Source organism: Terrapene carolina, unplaced genomic scaffold, assembly GCF_002925995.2.
Source record: "Terrapene carolina triunguis isolate 2854851 unplaced genomic scaffold, T_m_triunguis-2.0 Scaffold35022, whole genome shotgun sequence".
Classification (NCBI taxonomy): domain Eukaryota; kingdom Metazoa; phylum Chordata; order Testudines; family Emydidae; genus Terrapene; species Terrapene triunguis.
Window position 1 is genome coordinate 15,591,258 of NW_020699373.1, and position 18,253 is coordinate 15,609,510.

Here is an 18,253-nt window from a genome sequence, read left to right on the forward strand (position 1 = left end):
TAAAAATTAATACTGGCCACTCCAAGCTTGTATTAAACTCCCAAGGTTACAGCTTTTCTCTGACCTTGGATGAGTAGATGCTGCCACCACCCAAGTGCAGAACCCCTTTGAGAACCCAGGAAGGCGCACTTGGGAATTCCTTCCTGTGGGATACCCTCAAGCCCTTTCACCTCCCTCTCCCCCCAGGAATTGCTGAGAAAGAAAACAAAGGAAATCAACTGTTGCACCAGCTAATTAAACAACATGTACAAACCTCTTAAGGACACAAAAATCCAATCCTGTTCTTAAAAAAGGAAAATTTTATTAAAAACAAAAAGAAAGAAAATACATCTGGAACTTCGGCTTTTTGCTAGGTTTAAAAAAAAAAAAAACCAATTACAAGGATTAAGCATCAAGATAGCTTCTTGAGGTCCAGCTTAAAGGTTACAAGCAAAACAAAAGCACCTGGGGTTAGCACAGAGGAGACCACAAGACATAAAGAGATAAACCTAATCGCGTCTTCCTAGACATTTCCTGATCTACTTACATATCTGGGGTTTCAAATGAGTAGTTTCTAGGTATGAGCTGATGATTTTCATACCTGGCCCAAGCATTTACAGCATAGCTCGAGCCCTGTCCCTGCTCTCCGGGAGAACAACCAGACAGACAAAGGGGGAAGTTTTTCCCCCAATTTTAAGACGTTCTAGCCTTCCCATTGGCTCTTTTGGTCAGGTGCCCACTCCCTTCCTTTCACCTATGGGCTTTTTTAACCCTTTACAGGTAAAGCAAGTAGAGAACAGCTACTAACGGATTTTATAGCTAACTGGGGGGTCCATAAAAGGGAGCTTCCCCCACCTTCATTTATCACAGCCCCTCTGACATAGATAGTTACACTCTTTACCTTGTACATGTGGGTTCAATCAAAACATCTCTATCCTTCACCCTGCCATCCTGACTTCATCCTTAGGAGAGGTCAGTGTGTCCCTGTATTATCTTTGGGGAGTGTGTTTACACCATACCCTTGTATCGGGGTGTTCTAGTACTATTCTGCTGGAATGTGTTTACGTGAATCCCTAGTGCCTAGGACTGCTTGTGTTTTTGCAATACCAGCCCTGTTCTTGCCAAGTTCACATATCAGATATTGAACCTGCAAGCAGGTATCTGCTTTGTAACAGGGCCTGACTTTAGTTCAGGCCTCATACCAGACCTAATGTCTCGGGCTCTCTCTTTCTATTACATTGGTCTCTCCTCTGTTTGATTAGGAGCAGGTACTTGAACCTGGGTCTCCCACATCCCAGGTGAGCCCTAACCACCAAGGCTTGTACAGCAACTGATTGTGTTCAGCCCTGTATGGAGCATAATGGAAGACAAAACCCTCAGCCCAAGGAGTTGACCGCCTAAACAGGCAACAGTTCAAACGCACATATATGGGTGACTACATAAAGATCAAATCACAAAACAATCCAGTTTGTTAAGAATTCTAAGCACTTGTGTCTCTGGCTGTCACTCAAGGCTTTGTGGACAAAGTTATTTGCTAAGAAAGCATGTGAGTGCTGCTTTGGGCGAACACCTTTAATAAGTTGTCATTTTGCTTTTTAAAGTAAGGGCCAATGAGGCTTTAAGTAGGCTAGGAAAAACGTTAGAGCAGCTAACATGAGCTGGCTAAGCCCAACCACCTTTCCTTGTCTAGACAAGACCTAATTTTTTCAGACAGTGTAAAAGACTTTCACTTTGGAAAACACACTGATAAACACATACTGTGTGCAAGGAAGTGACAAATCGGCTCTCTAGACATTTGCACCTGTACGGACTACAAATTTGAAGTAAAATACTACTAAATCAGAATGGTAGCTTATCACACGCACTTTGGACTCAGCCTGCACTGGTGTAAATGACTACATAAGGTCATTGGAAGAATCCGGTCCACAATGTGTATATGTATAACTATTGTGTGTACACACACAAAGCATGTGTGTAAAAAAAAAAAAAAAAAAAAAAAACTGTTTTTCTGTCATTTTTTATTACTAAGGCTGTTTGCATAAAAACACAAGCTCTTGCTGTTTAATTCTCACTTAGCCATATTGTATTAGTTTCCCCTTCTATAAAACTAGAAAAATTATACTTGCCCAATTTTGTAGATAGCTTTGAAATCTAGGGCCAGATCTTCAGCTGATGTAAATTCACATCCTTATTCTGGCCTTTGCTCACAAAAAGTACTGTGTAATTACTATATATCACTAGTTATTAACGTCAGTGCCCAAATACGTCATCACAGTATTATCATGTGTGACACTAAAAGACAGGTGGATGTTTAAAGACCACAGATCCTATTTACAAGCAAAATATCCTGATAATCTTCAGAGAGAGAGGCAGGGAGGAAAAATAATTCAGAAATATGGCATGCAGCAGCAAAACCATTACTAATAAGACTGTTTACTTAGTTTTCCATGAGGCATCTGCAGCCATTTGAGTCAAGTAGAAAAATCAGTTCTAAGAAAAATAAACTTGTCCTTAAAAATCTACAGCAATAGTTGGTATTTTTTTATTTATATATGATATTATATACTTATTTGTTATTTAATGTACTGAATTTGGTTAAAATTTGGTTCTCCCATAAGACTGCATGTCCTCCATCCAGTCTTATGTAAAGCAATTTTCCTTGGTTACATTTTACTAATGTTTTAAACTAGTATGTAAATTTATAGCTTGTTTTTAGGGTCTCTCCCTTGACAAGTTTCTTAAACTACAAGTAATCAAAAATGCAGTTTTCCTTCTCCCTCCCCCCCCCCTTTTTTTTTTAGTTGCATTTTCCCAACAAAGTTACAGTCCTCTACCACAGTTACCTTCAGCGGTCTGATAGACTTGCCATCATTCACAGGAATCAGGCCTGACTTGTCTCAAGAGATCTCTATTAGTCACTCATGCAAGTTTCAAGTAATTACATGTAACATACTTACGGTTTTGGTTCTAGATGCGAGATCTCCAACCTTGGAATACGAGAGCCTTCATCCCAGGTTGAGTTTGTCTGAGGATCGTCTTACAGTAAGCTGCAGCTGGAGGAGGAAATTTTACCCTTATAGCCCCCAGAGATTTGATAAATTATGGCAAGTCTTGAGCAAAGATGCTTTCTTCTCTGGGAGCCATTACTGGGAAGTGGACGTGCTTCACGCTGGACAAGGATGGTGGATTGGAGCAGCGTACCCTTCCATCAAGAGACATGGAGACGCTGAAACTTGTCGATTAGGGTGGAACAGAGCATCCTGGTGTATAAAAAGGTTTGACCTTGAATATTGGGCATTTCACAAGGGAGAGAGGACCCTGATCCTGATCAATGACGATCCAGAACGAATTGGTGTTTTCCTGGATTACGAGGCTGGCATCCTCTCGTTCTATAATGTAACGGATGGTATGGCCCACCTGCATACGTTCCGCTGCAAGTTCACAGAGCCTCTTTACCCAGCACTTAGGCTGTGGGAAGGTGCAATAACAATCTGCAAACTGACTTAAGAAGTGATGAGACAAAGACATGCACTGGAGCCTGCTTTGCAATTATTTGTATGTAAAACCACTTTAAAAGGAGTTATAAATTAATTCTCACAGATTACAGCAACCACGCTGTAAGGCTTTAAAGGCTTTAGCTACATTTCTTACTCAATACTGATCACTAAAATGTGATTCTCAGTACCCAGTATAGATAAATACTCAGGTCTTTGTCAAATCAAATACCCCAGAAGATACTATTATAGATGAGTGATTTTTACATGATTGTATTTTCCAAGTGCTCTTCTGCCATTTATGAATGGCACTTCAGGTTATGGCATTGTAAGAATCCTCCTCAGGGTGTCTAAAAGACTAAAGCAATTTTACACTGTATTTTTGTAGTGGATTGTGGCTTACAAAATAGAACACAGTCCTATTTTAATTACGTGATAGCTGTCATAGTTTATGCAACTGATTTTTGGAACAGGAGCTAGTAGTCCATTTTATTAAACTACTACCCTACCTCCAGCTGGCTGGAGAGATTACCATCTTGCATAGGTATTACTCCGAGCTTGGCTTATGGAAGATGCAACTTTTAGTTTAATTTTGTTATTTCAGTTTGAATTTGGAGAACAGATCCAGTAACCGAAATAGCTCATGGTAAAAAGCTTCATCCACTTCCAAGACCAATCAAAGGGTTGCTTTCACTGTTGCCTAAAACTAATTTCAGATTTTCCTGGAGTGAGGACTTTTATATCGACACTAATTAGCTAGTGGTGTTTGGGGTCCAGTAAGTAGAGCTTGAATTGAACTGATTTAAGTAGTACAGCACACTGGTCATTGAGGGAAGCCTGTCCTACTGTTTTACAGTGAAACTTTCTGTAGATGCACTCCTTCTCCAGAAATGCACACCGCAGCCGTTCTGAAGGTGGTGTGAGAGGAAGCACTGTGATGCTGTACAGCCCCATCACTCCCCATTTGGAAGTCGGAGGCATGTGGAAAAGGACCATCTCCACATTAGATTCTAGCTGCATTGTCACTTCCATTGCAGAGCTTATGGAGCTGGGAGATACTACTTTAATTTCTCTCTAGCTTTCTACTTTCAAAGGCACTCAATTAGCGCTGCTAGTGTTTTACCACACTCACATGCAAGCGGGTTGTTATGACTGTTGCTCTCAAAGTTACTGTATTCTTAAAGTTGGATGTGCATAAGAGTGGTGGTTTGTTCTTTTCCCAAATCCATAATACTTAAAATTCAGAAGGATTTCTTAGATTGTATCCACAGAAGTCCTTTTTCTAGTGTAGAGCCACCTGTAGTGCTTTAACTACTGTATTCGCTAACCTTGTGAGAGCACAGGCCTAGAACACGCCTTGGTTTCCAATGCCAGAGGCACGCCTACAATAATGTTCTGTGCATGGGATATTAAGAAAATGCAAGGGCTAGGTCTCCTCTTTAAAATGAAATGGCAAAGTAGCAGCTTTTGTTTGACAAACTTGATTTATTTTTGTTTGTTTTCAATAAAAATGTTTCTTTCAACAATCATTTAGTATCATCTTCTATTAAGGCAAGCATGCTGCATCAACTGAAGCTCACAAGCACGATCCATACAATTTAAGCAAGAAGCTGAATGAAACAACCTCTTCCTATCTTAAATGTATAGCCATACAGTCTCCTGGCACTGGAGTAGTACGTTTAAGATCAACATTAAGCAGCCCACAGCTCTGCTTATATTGTCAGGGTGTCCAAGATACCTAAAGTCATAAGAGGCAGAAAGTTCCATCAACTTCACTGATAAAAATGACTTCTGCTATCAGTTAGTTAACATGAATTCGAATAAGGTATTGCTCCAGTTATTAAGGGAATTGAAGAGCGCATGACCGGCAGCCCACAGCTGCCATTTCTTCTAGCCAGTAACCCTGCTTCCTTCATGCAGGAGCGAAGCAGCAGGCATTAGTCAGTGCACAAGTTGGCGAGGAGCACGGGCTGCCGCAACAGGAGGCTGCAGTTCTCACGGTAAAGCAGATGATGGGGAGGCAACAGACCAAGAGGCAGAAAGGTAGCAGGGAGACACAAATGAGTTGTCACAGTGGAGCAGCAGTGCTGTATGTCGCTGTAGGTAGGACTACAACAGGGTTTAAAAGAAAACTAGATAAATTCATGGAGGTTAAGTCCATTAATGGCTATTAGCCAGGACAGGTAAGGAATGGTGTCTCTAGCCTCTGTTTGTCAGAGGATGGAGATGGATGGCAGGAGAGAGATCACTTGATCATTACCTGGTAGGGTCACCATTGGTCCGACCCAGTATGGCCGTTCTTATGTAATCCAGTCTCTAGCATCAGATGATTGAAAGGTGTTTAAAAAAAAAAAAAGGGGGCCACCGGGAATATTTACTGCATAATTGTCTAATGAGAGAAGTTTCTGCTAGGCTAGTGCTCCTGAGACTGGTATGCGCATATTGACATCTTAGATCTAGATCATCCCAAAAGGAACCTGAAATAAACCCACACACTCATCTTCTCACCCAACTAACCATTACCGTGATATCCTGACAATGAGCAGCATACAAGACGCTTCTGAACGGGATCTTTGGTGATGTTGAAGATTACATCCTTTTTTAAACACAATATTACACAACTTTAATAAAACGGGGTTCATAATTTCATGTAAGTTTGCAGCAAATATCTCTTTGCCAACATGAAATAGAAATTCTGTTCAGATTCTCATACCTAAATCCCTTCATTTCTAATCTACCACGCTATTAATTCCAAAAAGTATGGCTGCAGTACTGTACTGCACAGCATGTTAGGAACAATACAGATGTGAACGCTTACATTTAGCATTTCACTTTTTTAACATGATTTTCTATTGCATCCTCAGTGATTGTTTCATCTTCTTCAATGTTTGTTTTGACCTTTTTGCCAACCAGATCAAAAATTTCTTCTGGGAGGTATCCTTTAGGTTCTCCCACCTTCACTGTGAGCATGTCAAGAGTCAGCACCGTACCTTCAGGGATAGTCACTTTTGCCACCACAGACTTCCCCAGCTACAGAAATACCAACAGAAGAGGATTAGTTTATTGAACCAAGTGCATTCTAATTCATAAAGTATCAAGGACAAGCGAAAGATTGAAAATGAGGTCTTTCTTTTTTCTTACCAGCTACAAAGAAAACTCACTGACTTTCCTCTCCCCTGTCTGCTCTACTTTCAAGTGCACTCACTTCAAATCAGTTTAGTGAAGATGTTTTAGTATGGAAATCTTCACTGTAAATACAGCTGAATGCCACGTTGTATTGAGGGCACAGGTGTCACTCAAATCCTTTCTAGAATCAGGGGTGTGAATGACTGGGGTTCTTCTAGTTACAGTGAAGAGAGCCCGCTGCCTTCCCCAAGACTGGTCAAGTTACTAGAAGAGAAGAAGTCTATGAATGCCTAAGGCTCAAGCCTGACTACCAGAGGGCACCATAACCAACCTTTGGTTAACTGGAGCTGCACTGCACTTGCCCACCTTGGCAAGATTATCAGTAGAAATATTTATATGCTGACAAAATGAATGAATGAATTACACACGGTAGTAAGTCTGTGCTAAGAAAAACTGAAGCATTAGCAGTGTCAACACATGAGCAGCAAAAGGGTTTGGGATGGGGAGGCAGAAGGAGCTTATTAATGGGAGAAGAGTATCTGCAGTTACCGTTTGCAAGTTGCTTCTCCTATATACTAAACGAAGAACAATTAGTTGTCAATCTAGTTGGCCTTTAGCTACACGTGAATTCAAAAGGAAAGTTACCTTTTCATTACAGGCCATTTCACAGGGCAAGAGCTGTTTGACTGGAGACCCCATTGCCTTTTCCACCAGACGGATTGTTCTCACTAATTCTGCCAGTTCATTCGGCTCCAGGGATGCCTGGTGATCATTTCCTTTCCATGTTTTGTCCAAAGTCACATGGCGTTCCAGTACTTTAGCACCCATAGCAACTGCTGCTACTGAAATGGCTATGCCAGTCTCATGTCCAGAATAGCCAATGGGGATATCTGGAAAAGCTGACTGATACGCCTTGAATGACAACAAAGTTGATCTGAATTATAAGGATATCAATTTCAGAGTCACAGAGAGCAAATGTAACAATGACTGTACGTGAATATACAGACCACTAGTGTCATAAAACAAACGGTTGGCTGTTTAACAGGTAAATCCTGCTTTCAGTTCATACCAACTAGCTGCACTGCACTAGTGACCAGCCTGATTTTGTTTAAGGGGTTCACTGGGACAACCAGCATGAGTAAGGAAGGGTAGGCTCCTTGTACCTTAAAACGTCTCTGGTATTCTTCCTAGTTAAGTTGTATCCATCAGCACCTAAACCCCAAAGATAGTGGGTTACACTAACAATGTGTCTCTCTGTTCCCATCCAAGAGTCAACTGGACTGAACCAATTTAAAAATGTCTATAAAATCCTTTGGATACAGACTAACCTTAAAATAAAGCACCACATGTAACATTGCAGCAGAGGATGCTTCAGACTTGATCCTAAAAGTGCTTATATATGCACAAGTGAGTAGTCTCACTGACAACAATGCAACTACTCGTGTGCATTTAGTTAAGCATGTGCTTAAATGTTTGCAAAATTGTGGAAAACATTTATTTTCTTACTGTAGTATCCTTAGTAATCACAAATATCCATGTGCCTACTACCAACAGGAGCATACTACCTCAGGGCACAGATGCATTTTAGTCACATTCTTGCTTTTCATTGGAAATATTTTTAATTAAAAGTTATCTGACCTGACCTATTATCTAGGTTCTTAGTGTCTGATTGCCTACACATTATTGTCTTATGCCACGTCAGAGTGCAGGCACAAGATAATATTTCCATGCATATTTCACACCCAGCACTGTTTAAGTGTGCATGTGTCGACTGGTAATATATGTCAGTGGTTTGAGCATTGGCCTGCTAAACCCAGGTTTGAGAGTTCAATCCTTGAGGGGGCCGCTTAGGGATCTGGGGCAAAATCAGTACTTGGTCCTGCTAGTGAAGGCAGGGGGCTGGACTTGATGACCTTTCAAGGTCCCTTCCAGTTCTAGGAGATAGGATATCTCCATTTTAATTTTTTTAATTTAAATCAAATTCCTTGATGCCAAATTCTGCCAATCAGGGCTCCAGCAGAAGCTTTTACTTTGATCCTTAGGGGAACTAGAAAAACATGACATTTTCTGCCCTCTCAGCAGCAAATACCAGCATCCCCAAAATCTAGGAATCTAAGTAAAAGTGCATTATTTCATCTGTGCCCTGCCTTCCCTATACGCTGTACATTACATGTGATTCACTGACCGTTATCACACGGAGGTTGACATCTTCAGGCTGAAGAGGGTAAGCGCTGGTGCACTGGAGAATGCAGAAGTTGGGATTGATCGGTTTCACAAGCTGATAAACCTTGTGCATTGTGTCCATTGACTGCATCCCACTGGAAATTACCATTGGGCGACCTAGCCGGGAAAACAAACGGTCATTTTTCTCCCAAGGCTTCATGACTTAGGGCTAATCTATATATGCAAGTTGCATTGGTTTAACATAAGAGTGAATTTAAACAGATTCGGTTAAACCGGTGCAAAATGTTGACTACCGCTATTTCAGTGCAAGAGTAGCTTATTCTGATGTAGCTGAAACTTGTTCCAAACTGATTTAAGCTAAAGCAATATAAGGCTGGTTAAACTAAACTAAACGTGTCCACACAGCCTTTTGCTCCAGTTTAACTAAATCAGTTAAAAAAAAAAAAATCACACCTTTAGTTAAACCAGAACAACTGTGTGTGTAGACAATCCCTTAGATGTCATAGCTGCTAGATCACCGCACCTAAGCATTTGTCAAGGATTTCATTTTGCTGTCTGAAATTAGTTAAACTAGAAAGAATGTTATGCCAGCAACAAAAACACCATGTCTGTTGTTCACTTAACGCTAAAATACACTGCAAGCAATTGCATTCTATTTAAAGATGCATTACGTTAAGTGTGCCTGATTGCTAAAACTGATGCCGTGACAGGTTGGGGGTATGTCTGTGTTAAATTGCTAACCCCATTTTGTTTCATGGGCTCTAAGCCAAGAGGGGAGAGAGCAGGGAGGCAGCTGGAACCCAGAACGCTCCTAGCTAAAGGACATGGGAAAAAGAGGAACAGAGACTATTTTAAAACAGAGGAGCTTCTCTAAGAAAGGGGCCAGACCACAGAGACATACAAGAAAACTAGGCTAAGGAGGCAGGACAAGCTGACTAGCCTATGGATGCTGATCACACCCAGTACTCATAGGATGGGTGAAATCATGGGGGGGGAGGGGCACTACATTTAGGACAGTTTGTTCTTTTCTAAAGATCTCTCTCTCTACTGTACTTTGTTAAGAGTAAATTGTTTGGGATTAAGAAATCCCGTTACTATGCCTGTGTTCCTTGCTTTCCTGCCATGCGGTCACTGAAGGGGTTAATAAAGAAGCTCAGAGTGCCCACAGAGAGGTAGGGCTTGGGAGACCTAGGTCACTGGTTTTGGGGTCTAACGTGGCTGGACTGCAGGGTCCCACTGCCCAAGAAGGATGTTAGCCATGCACTCTACACCTCGGAGTGTGCCTGAGAAACCCAGAGCTAGAACCAGGGGCTTAGAAGTATGTGGGATCCAGCAGTTGGATTCATGCACAACAGACTGGTGGTCCATTCAGAGAGAGAGAGATTGGTCCAGGCTGTAACAGACGATAGCTAAAGGAATTCACAAAGAGACATAACTTGAAATTGAGAAGTTACTGAAACTTTCAGATGGCTGTCTCAAGTGGGAGGGAAATGGTTGGGACCTAATCTGCTGGGACTCAGTGAAGGTTAATAAAACAGTCAAAAATAAAACCATTCACCTTTCTTTGCTGTTTTTTCCAAATATGGAAAATTGTTAGTATCCCCTGATCCTACTTTAAAAAATGGAACATCCAGTTCATGCAGAAACTCGACCGCCATCTATGAAAAGAGAACATATTTTTTTTGAATTCCTAAAATTACCAGTCCTCCTCCTACTCAACATCAACAAAGAATCACCCACAGTGGATAACTGAGCCCTTCTTTTCCAGAAGAAAGACTAGGAAATTGTAACAAAAGTATTTGAAAGTTCAAGTCCATGCACACACATACTCCAATGAAAACTTACCCTATAGCACCAATCACATCACTTTCCACTCCTGGATCAGGGACAACATATTGAATGCATGGGGCCAAATTCTGCAGACTAACACCCTGTGAAACCCCAAACAGCACTGAATTTGGCCCAAGAAGTTAAGTCTAGCAAGATTAAGTATAGTGTCTATGGTGTGACGGAATTTACTGGTCAGGAAAGGTACTGGATAGATAGTGCTAGAGACTGATATCTGCTGTCTGTGAATTGCTTTGAGATCCTTGGTGCTATATCAAAGTATCCATGTTGCTATCCACAGAATGAGCAGCAAAAGCACTAACTTCACCACATAGATTTGCCAAATGTGCCTCCACCATGAACTGAAGGTCCCACCTCTAGGCATCAGAGAGTAGTGCAGCTTCCAGGTGTTTTTAATCTTTGGCCTCTCTCAAGTGGTGTTAATCAGATTCAGCTGAGCTGGTGATTTTTGCTTCAGGTGGTAGTGTAGCCATGATATGGCGGGAGGTAATATCTTTTGTTGGTGAGAGAGACAAGCTTTTGAGCTTACACAGAGCTCTTCTTCAGGTCTGGGAAAGGCACTCAGTGTGTCACAGCTAAATACAAGATGGAACCATTTTTTTAGCATATGTAGTTAACATATTGTAAGAGACTGTTAAGGTGAAGTGACCAGTTAACACTTCCACGGTCATAAGACAAAGAAGAGTTAGTGGGTTACAGGTTGTTGTAATAATAAAGACACTGGATTTATGACTTAAGTCCATGATTTTTAGTGTCTAGCAAAGTTATGAATTTAAGCTCTTAGGCATGTCTTTTGAAGGTATTAGGCAGGTTCCCTTTGAGGATGAGGCCCGAGAGGTCAGATATGGAGTGATCATTTTGTGAAAAGTGTTCACCCAGAGGTAATATGGTGTTTTTGACTTATTTTTCTGTGTGATTAGAGCATAGTGATTGTCTGGTTTCACCCACATAGTTGTTACTGGGGCATTAAGTGCACTGGATGAGACATACCACATGTTGTGATAGGCATATGTAGGACCCAAGGATTTTGAATGGTGTGCTGTAGGGAGGTATTGATCATCGTAGCAGTAGAGGTAGGTCTACAGGTTTTGCATCTGTTGTTATGGAGAGGGTCTGGGTGCCTCTTTGAGTTGATGTGTCTTGGTCTATGGGGAGCTTGCTGGTGAGTTTTGTGATGTGGACCTTTTGTCCACTAAAAATGGACTGAGATCAACTCATTTCACTCATCAAATGGTAACAACTTTCAGCCAGTTATCAGCTTGGGCTGGATTTGAATCAATGACCCCACAGGTGAAAGGTATCACCAACCTTCTGAACCAGTGATCAACTCCTCTCTTAGGACTTTGTTTTCTGGAGGCCCAGATGTAAGTTACCAGGTGGGCGCTTTTGTTTATAGAATGCTTCCCTTCTAAAGAGAAGTGATTCCCCCCCGCCCATTTTTTTTAAATAAAGTCAGAATAGAAAATGTTACAAGTCTCAAAACTATTGAGAGGTTCTATAATTGTATATTTAAGAGCTGTTTATTCAGTAGTTAGAAGTAGTTAAAACTAAGAAGATAAATATAAAGATGCACCAGAACACATGAAATAGCAACAGCTTTTTGAAATGTTAATTATACTCAACCCTCTTCTAAAAACTTATGTGCTGCAGACAAAATAATTCAGGTATTATCAGAGATCAGGCAATGACTGCCATTCCAATTGTAATTGGCCTCTTTAAGTAGAGGAGTCATCTGGAGGAATTAAAAATAAAACCATTAATCAGCAGAGCTGTTACAAAACTCTGCCACACTTGCTCTGTTTTGGGAAGACATTAGAATAGCTACACAACTTTGTCAATGCTGGAAAGGACAGCAAATTCTGCAACTCATTCATTGTAGTTATGGTGTTTATTTAGAGGTTAAGACCCAGATCCCCAAAGGTACTTAGTCACCAAACTTGCATTGAAATTAACAGGAGTTAGGTGCCTAAATATCTTTCAGGATCTGGGTCTAGGATTTCTGCCAGAAAGAGGAAAGACAAAAGCAACTATGATCTAGTCTAATTTGCCCCACCTCTATGATGCTAAATCAAATTTCTTGTGCTTATGCTGTTGTGGATCTTCATAATTATTTGAACTAAATAAATTAGATTTGTGGCCTGTTATCACTGAAAGGGCTTGGGGAAGATTACACAAGAGAGAGATATGGAGCCCAACCTTTCTTAAGCATAACTGCTATTTTCTAACTCTGTGCTCATTTTCTAAAAATATATGTTCTAAAAATTATTTGGGGGAAATTCTATGGCCTGTGTTACTCAGGAGATCAGACCAGATGATCACAATGGTCCTTTCTGGCCTTGGAATCTATGAATCATTTCTTATGAAAAGTTGGCAAGTCGTATGGGAGAGATTCAAGGAACGGGAAATAACCTTGAATGACGCACACGGTACACAGAGTGGTTCACTGGGACTCTGTTTTGTCTTCACTACAAATTGGAACAGAGTATATAAAGGAGTCACTCACTTCCTTTATATTTACTTTACATTAATCAAAATTTCTTCCTCATATTATTAAAAACTTAACTCTACATCTTCTATAGCACAAAATTCCATTTAGTTATGTTCAGTTTAATATTACTAATTGAAAAATATTATTTCACGGCATGAAGCATTTATAGTCAAAACACATTAGTCATGAGGAGAGCTGCAGGCAGCTTCTTAGACAAATACATTATGCATTTTTGCGGGTCAATATTGTCAATTAAATTAGGATGGCTGCCTCAGTCACAAGACACCAGTATCCAAAGTAAAAAAGAATTTATCCTGGAAGGTGCTAAACAACTTCAGCTAGCCATTGGGAGTTGAAGGGGCTCGGTCCTTCATGGTAAGTGTTTCACATTTTGTAGATCAAACACCAAAGAATGAAGGGTGGGGTTTTCAAAAGTGTCTTTTTGAAAATCCCATTTTAAAGCCCCAGATGCAAGAGCACATGAGGGATTGTTGGGTTTTATTTGTTAATGTAAAAGTTCAATATCCATTATTTAGCAAGCCTCCTTGGCAAAAAGGCAGCATGAAGTGACCCACAACAGTATTTTTGCTCATCTGTTTCTAGGCCAAAATTGAAAAACAAAGTAATCCTTGAAATTTTATCAGGCACTTCAGCTGAAACACACTGAAAATAAGACTATACCTGTTGAATTTTCCAGTTACCAGATTTCAGCTATACGTCATGTTCAAAGGATTATGTTAACATCAAGATTATGTAGTTGCTGAGGTCAGTTATGCACAACAGTTGAGGATTACAGAGGGCTTTTTTATTTCTTTACACACACACACCCCTTTGATGGAAGCAGTATGAATTATAGGCTTCATGGAGAAAATGTGTTTATAGGAGAGGACTGGAAGGCAGAGTGGCTGAGAGACCGTCAGACGAGATCAGGGTGTTTCAGGAGGAGGGAGTTGGATGGAAGGATTCCTGACCAAAGAGTAGGAGAAGACAACAAAAGGGACCATTAGTTTCGTGGTTTGGGTCAAGCAAAGGGGGTATGGTGGATAGCAAACAGAGAAAATTGCAAAATAGCAGCAGGGGCTCAGATGAGAAAGGCCTTGGCAGGAAAGGAATTTGATGCAAAGTGAAGGCTGAAGGAACCTGAAAGGAGGAGCTGACCATACAGAGGTTAACATCTAATATGGGAGAGTTGCCAAACTCTGTTGTAACCAGGTTTAAACTGATAAAGATCAAGTTATTCAGCGTTCTGGTAAGGCCTTTTCTTTAACTTGCTCCACTGTGCGTAGGCACTTCAGCATACGAGAAAATGTATTTGGGGGACATTTTTGGGTAGGAAACATGCAACTATAACTGGGGGCTAGTCTACACTGGCAACGCTAAAGTGCTGCCGGGGCTTGTGTAGTGATGGCAGAGCACTAGGGGAGAGCTCTCCCAGCGCTCTAAAAAAACCACCTCCACGAGAGGCGTGGCTCCCAGCGCTGGTGCACTGTTTACACTGGTGCTTTATAGCGCTGAAACTTGCTGCGCTCAGGGGGGTATTTTTTCACATCCTTAAGCGAGAAAGTTTCAGCGCTGTAAAGTGCCAGTGTAGACAAGCCCTGACACACAATGGGACTGATTAAAGACAAAGTTGTACGTTGGCACTAGTTTTCATTTGTTTTGTAATTTAGAATCCAGACCCTTGATGTTAGTTTTATGTATGAATTACACAACACTACAACTGTATTAATGCAAGAATTGCATTTTGCTTTCTGTACCACTACAGCTCATGTACCTCATCCATGCCAGAGGCTGTGAAGTAGATGCCTATCTCCTTTGCATATTTCTTTAGCTCTCGATACTGGTCATGACTGAACTCCAGGTGGCGCTTGTGCTCTCCATAAGTCTTTCCCCAGGAGTGTTTGGAGGTATAGGGCCTCTCCAGGGCTTTCTTATTAAATTTGTGCTCCAACTCACTCTTCTGGAACTTGGCACAGTCTGCTCCACACTCCTGCAAGACATATCATCATCTTAGAATCTGATTAGACAGGTGCCACTGAATCTATAGTTCGTAAGCACTGCTGAAAAGAAAGACACAGAACCAAAGTAACAGTCTGGCTAACATTCTCATATGTGAAAATAAGTCTCAAAATAAGTGTCTTCCTATCTTTGACAGAGCTAATGTAAGTAATTGTGTGAGGGTGACCATAAAAATAATTTAGGATAGCATGCAACAAAGACAGACATTTTAAAAAACCATGTATGTGTACTGACAGCTAATCACATCAATTATTTCCATACTGAACATCAGCTTTCCTATGGAAAACACTGATCCTCTATAGACATACTCTCAGCCTGGTAAATGTGTAAGTACATGATGGTAAGAAAAAGTGTATTAGCCTTGTGCTTCACTATGCAAAGAACTATACCCAGGAGAGCAGCAATTATCTGAGAGAAACAACACTGAAACTGCATTTTTCCTTTAGTTAAGTCACCCTCCCTTTAGATATATATTTTTAAAGTAATCAATACTCAGACTTCTCCTGCAATGTGCGTTTCTTATTTAACCAATATATCCCAGACTTTGAAAAAGAGCACAGCGGTAATATAAACTGCCAAACTACTAATGTAACTTGGTAATTTTAACAAGATTTCTAATTATATCAAGGTCCAATGATTCTGGAAGGAAAAAAAAATATCTGGAGATTTATTAGCTTGGATTTGCTCAATCTGACCTTTATTGTAAATGTGGACTCTAAAACCAGTACATAGTGTTTACATAAGGTCAAGAGTCCAAATAAATTCTGCTCGGATTTCTCCCCCAAGTTCAGTCTGCCAATCTCTAATAGCTGCTGTTATAGGTACTGAAATCAAGGAAAGTTCTGAGGTTGATTGTAGCTCAAACTTTAAAGAAAAAAAAATATATAAAGCAACCCAACTCCACTGCGTTCACTATCAAGAGAGAAAAGAGCTGGTAAATCACAGAGGTTCACCTCAATAAAGAGTGCTGTTTGGAAGTTCAGCTAAAATAATACAAGTCAAAGTTGCAGTGCCAAGTGGACAGCAATCACTCGTACACTAGCATATATAGTATAGTCTTTTTCAGTTTCTTATAAGATTTTTACAATCTCTTGCTTTATTAGCTAAAATCTGACACACTTGTTCAGTCCCTGATCAATGTTTTTTTTAAGTTGGGAAAATGGTTCAGATGTTTTCAATTACAAATAGTGTGGGAAATAAGCTATTTTTCTATTTAAAAATGCAGCTTTAAAAAAAAAAACCCCCAGCAGCTCTGACACCTCAGTGGGAAATGAAAGAAACTTAAAATTTGACAGGGACATAGTGCCAAATGGCAAATTTGCCTTTCATGGATACGATTCAAATCAGCTCTGATTTACCAGAGGGATAAGGGTTAAAAAAACAACTCCATTCTTCACAATTACACACTGACTTTTATTATACAAATAACACTCTGACACCATACAAATGGCTCCACGCATGTATTCAGTCATGTGGTGAATGAGGAAGGCTCCTGCATAAACAGTATGTGATCATATAGTCAAAGGAGGACCCTGCTAGGTTAATTGGGCCACTTCCTGCTTTTGAGGTCACTTCACTAACCTGTAATACAGCTTTAGATAAATCTTTTTCAATATGACACATCACCAGCTGGGAGAGGACTGCTGTCCTGCCTCTAATCTTGTGGGGCACCTAGGTGAGCTCAGAGCTCCACTGTGCCAATCCATGCCCAAGGGCTCTCACTGACCTGCACTCCCAGGGCCCCCTGATCCCTGGAGAGGGTACAGGGGAAGGCAGTGGTGCTGTTGGGGAGTGGTGCTGAAATTCACTGCTCACAGGGAGCAGTGACTAGCACACCTCATCCCCTTGCAGGGCTTCTGGGGTCACCCCTGCCCCTAACACCACTGCTCCCCCATAGACCCTTCAACACAGCACCCCTGCCCCACTCCTAGCACCCCTACAGTCCCCAGCACCCTAGCTCCTCCCCAAGCACCCCTGCTCTCCTACAGACCCCTCTCCCCAGTGCCCTCCAACACCACTCATTCCCCCCAGTGCCCCTGCTCCTCACAGACCCCTCCTCTTCCCAGCACCCTCCGACCCCCACCCACTGCCCCCAGCATCCTTACTCCCCACAGACCCCTCCCCCTACAAACCCCTCCCCCCAGCGCCCTCTGACCCACACCCACTCCCCACAAACCCCTCCCCCCAGCGCCCTCTGACCCACACCCACTCCCCACAGACCCCTCCCCCTACAAACCCCTCCCCCCAGCACCCTCTGACCCACACACACTCTCCACAGACTCCTCCCCCCACGGTGACCCCGCCCCCTAGACCTCGCGCAGCCCGTCCCCCCTCAGAGACCCCGCCCCCTAGTCCCTCCTTCCCTGCCAGCAGAGCCCGGGTCTGGTCAGGCCGGAGCCCCGCCCCGGCCGCGCGCACCTTGACCATGCGGATCATCTGCTTGGCGATGGCGAGGTCCCCCTGGTGGTTCTGGCCGATCTCGGCGATGATGAAGCAGGGCTGGGCCCCCCCGACCCGCCGGCCCGGGCACAGCTCGAACTCCAGCGGCATCGCGGCGGGCGAGCGAGCGCGCGCGAGCCCCGGGAACAACGGCCGCCAACCGCTACTGCCCCAGCCCGGCGCGCCACCGCCGGCAGGGAGCCCGGGCCACGTCACGCCGAGCCTCAGCCAATCCCCGCGAACGAACGCCGGCGCAGCCCAGCCAATCAGAGCGGCTCATGCGCACACGGCAGGGTGGGGCTAAGGAAGGTCCGGTTCCGGTTCGGCCAGCCAGGGGCGATGGGGCTGGTTGCCTAGGTAACCCAGCCGGGGCCTAGCCTAGCTACGGGCAGCGCTTTGCCGTGGTGAGCGGGGCCCACGCGGTCCCGAGAAAAGGTCTCAGCCAGAACTCTGAATAACGTGATCCTTATCCGCTTAACCCTGGTCACAACGGAGTCTGGCACCGCTCCCAAAGCACGTGTTACCCCGGCTGTGGTCAGCGCCTCCTGTCGGGTCCCTTCAGCCTTCACTTCGCATCGCATTGCTGCCAAGGCCTTTCTCCTCGGGGCCCCTGCTGCCATGTGCAGCTTTGTCCAGGAAGTGGTGTGGGAGGGTCCCAGAGACAGTTTAATGGATG

General features: G+C 42.6%; 2 protein-coding genes across 2 annotated transcripts in view; one reads left to right on the forward strand and one right to left on the reverse strand.

Moving 5' to 3' along the window:
- The window catches only part of LOC112111169 (tripartite motif-containing protein 14), a 33,543-nt gene extending 27,884 nt beyond the window's left edge, over positions 1-5,659 (forward strand). Inside the window, exon 6 of the mRNA XM_026646378.1 lies at positions 2,951-5,659. Coding sequence (XP_026502163.1) covers positions 2,951-3,486 — 536 coding nt within the window. The 3' untranslated portion in view covers positions 3,487-5,659. The remainder of the gene's footprint in view (positions 1-2,950) is intronic.
- A 48-nt stretch (positions 5,660-5,707) lies between these two features.
- Positions 5,708-17,777, reverse strand: LOC113405308 (sialic acid synthase). The gene is made up of 6 exons (XM_026646379.2): positions 17,557-17,777; positions 14,894-15,109; positions 10,342-10,441; positions 8,785-8,939; positions 7,245-7,511; positions 5,708-6,503 (listed from the first exon to the last, which is right to left on the reverse strand). The coding sequence occupies exons 1-6, from the start codon at positions 17,686-17,688 to the stop codon at positions 6,294-6,296; spliced, it is 1,080 nt and encodes a 359-aa protein (XP_026502164.1). The 5' UTR covers positions 17,689-17,777; the 3' UTR covers positions 5,708-6,293.
- Positions 17,778-18,253: the final 476 nt, after the last annotated feature.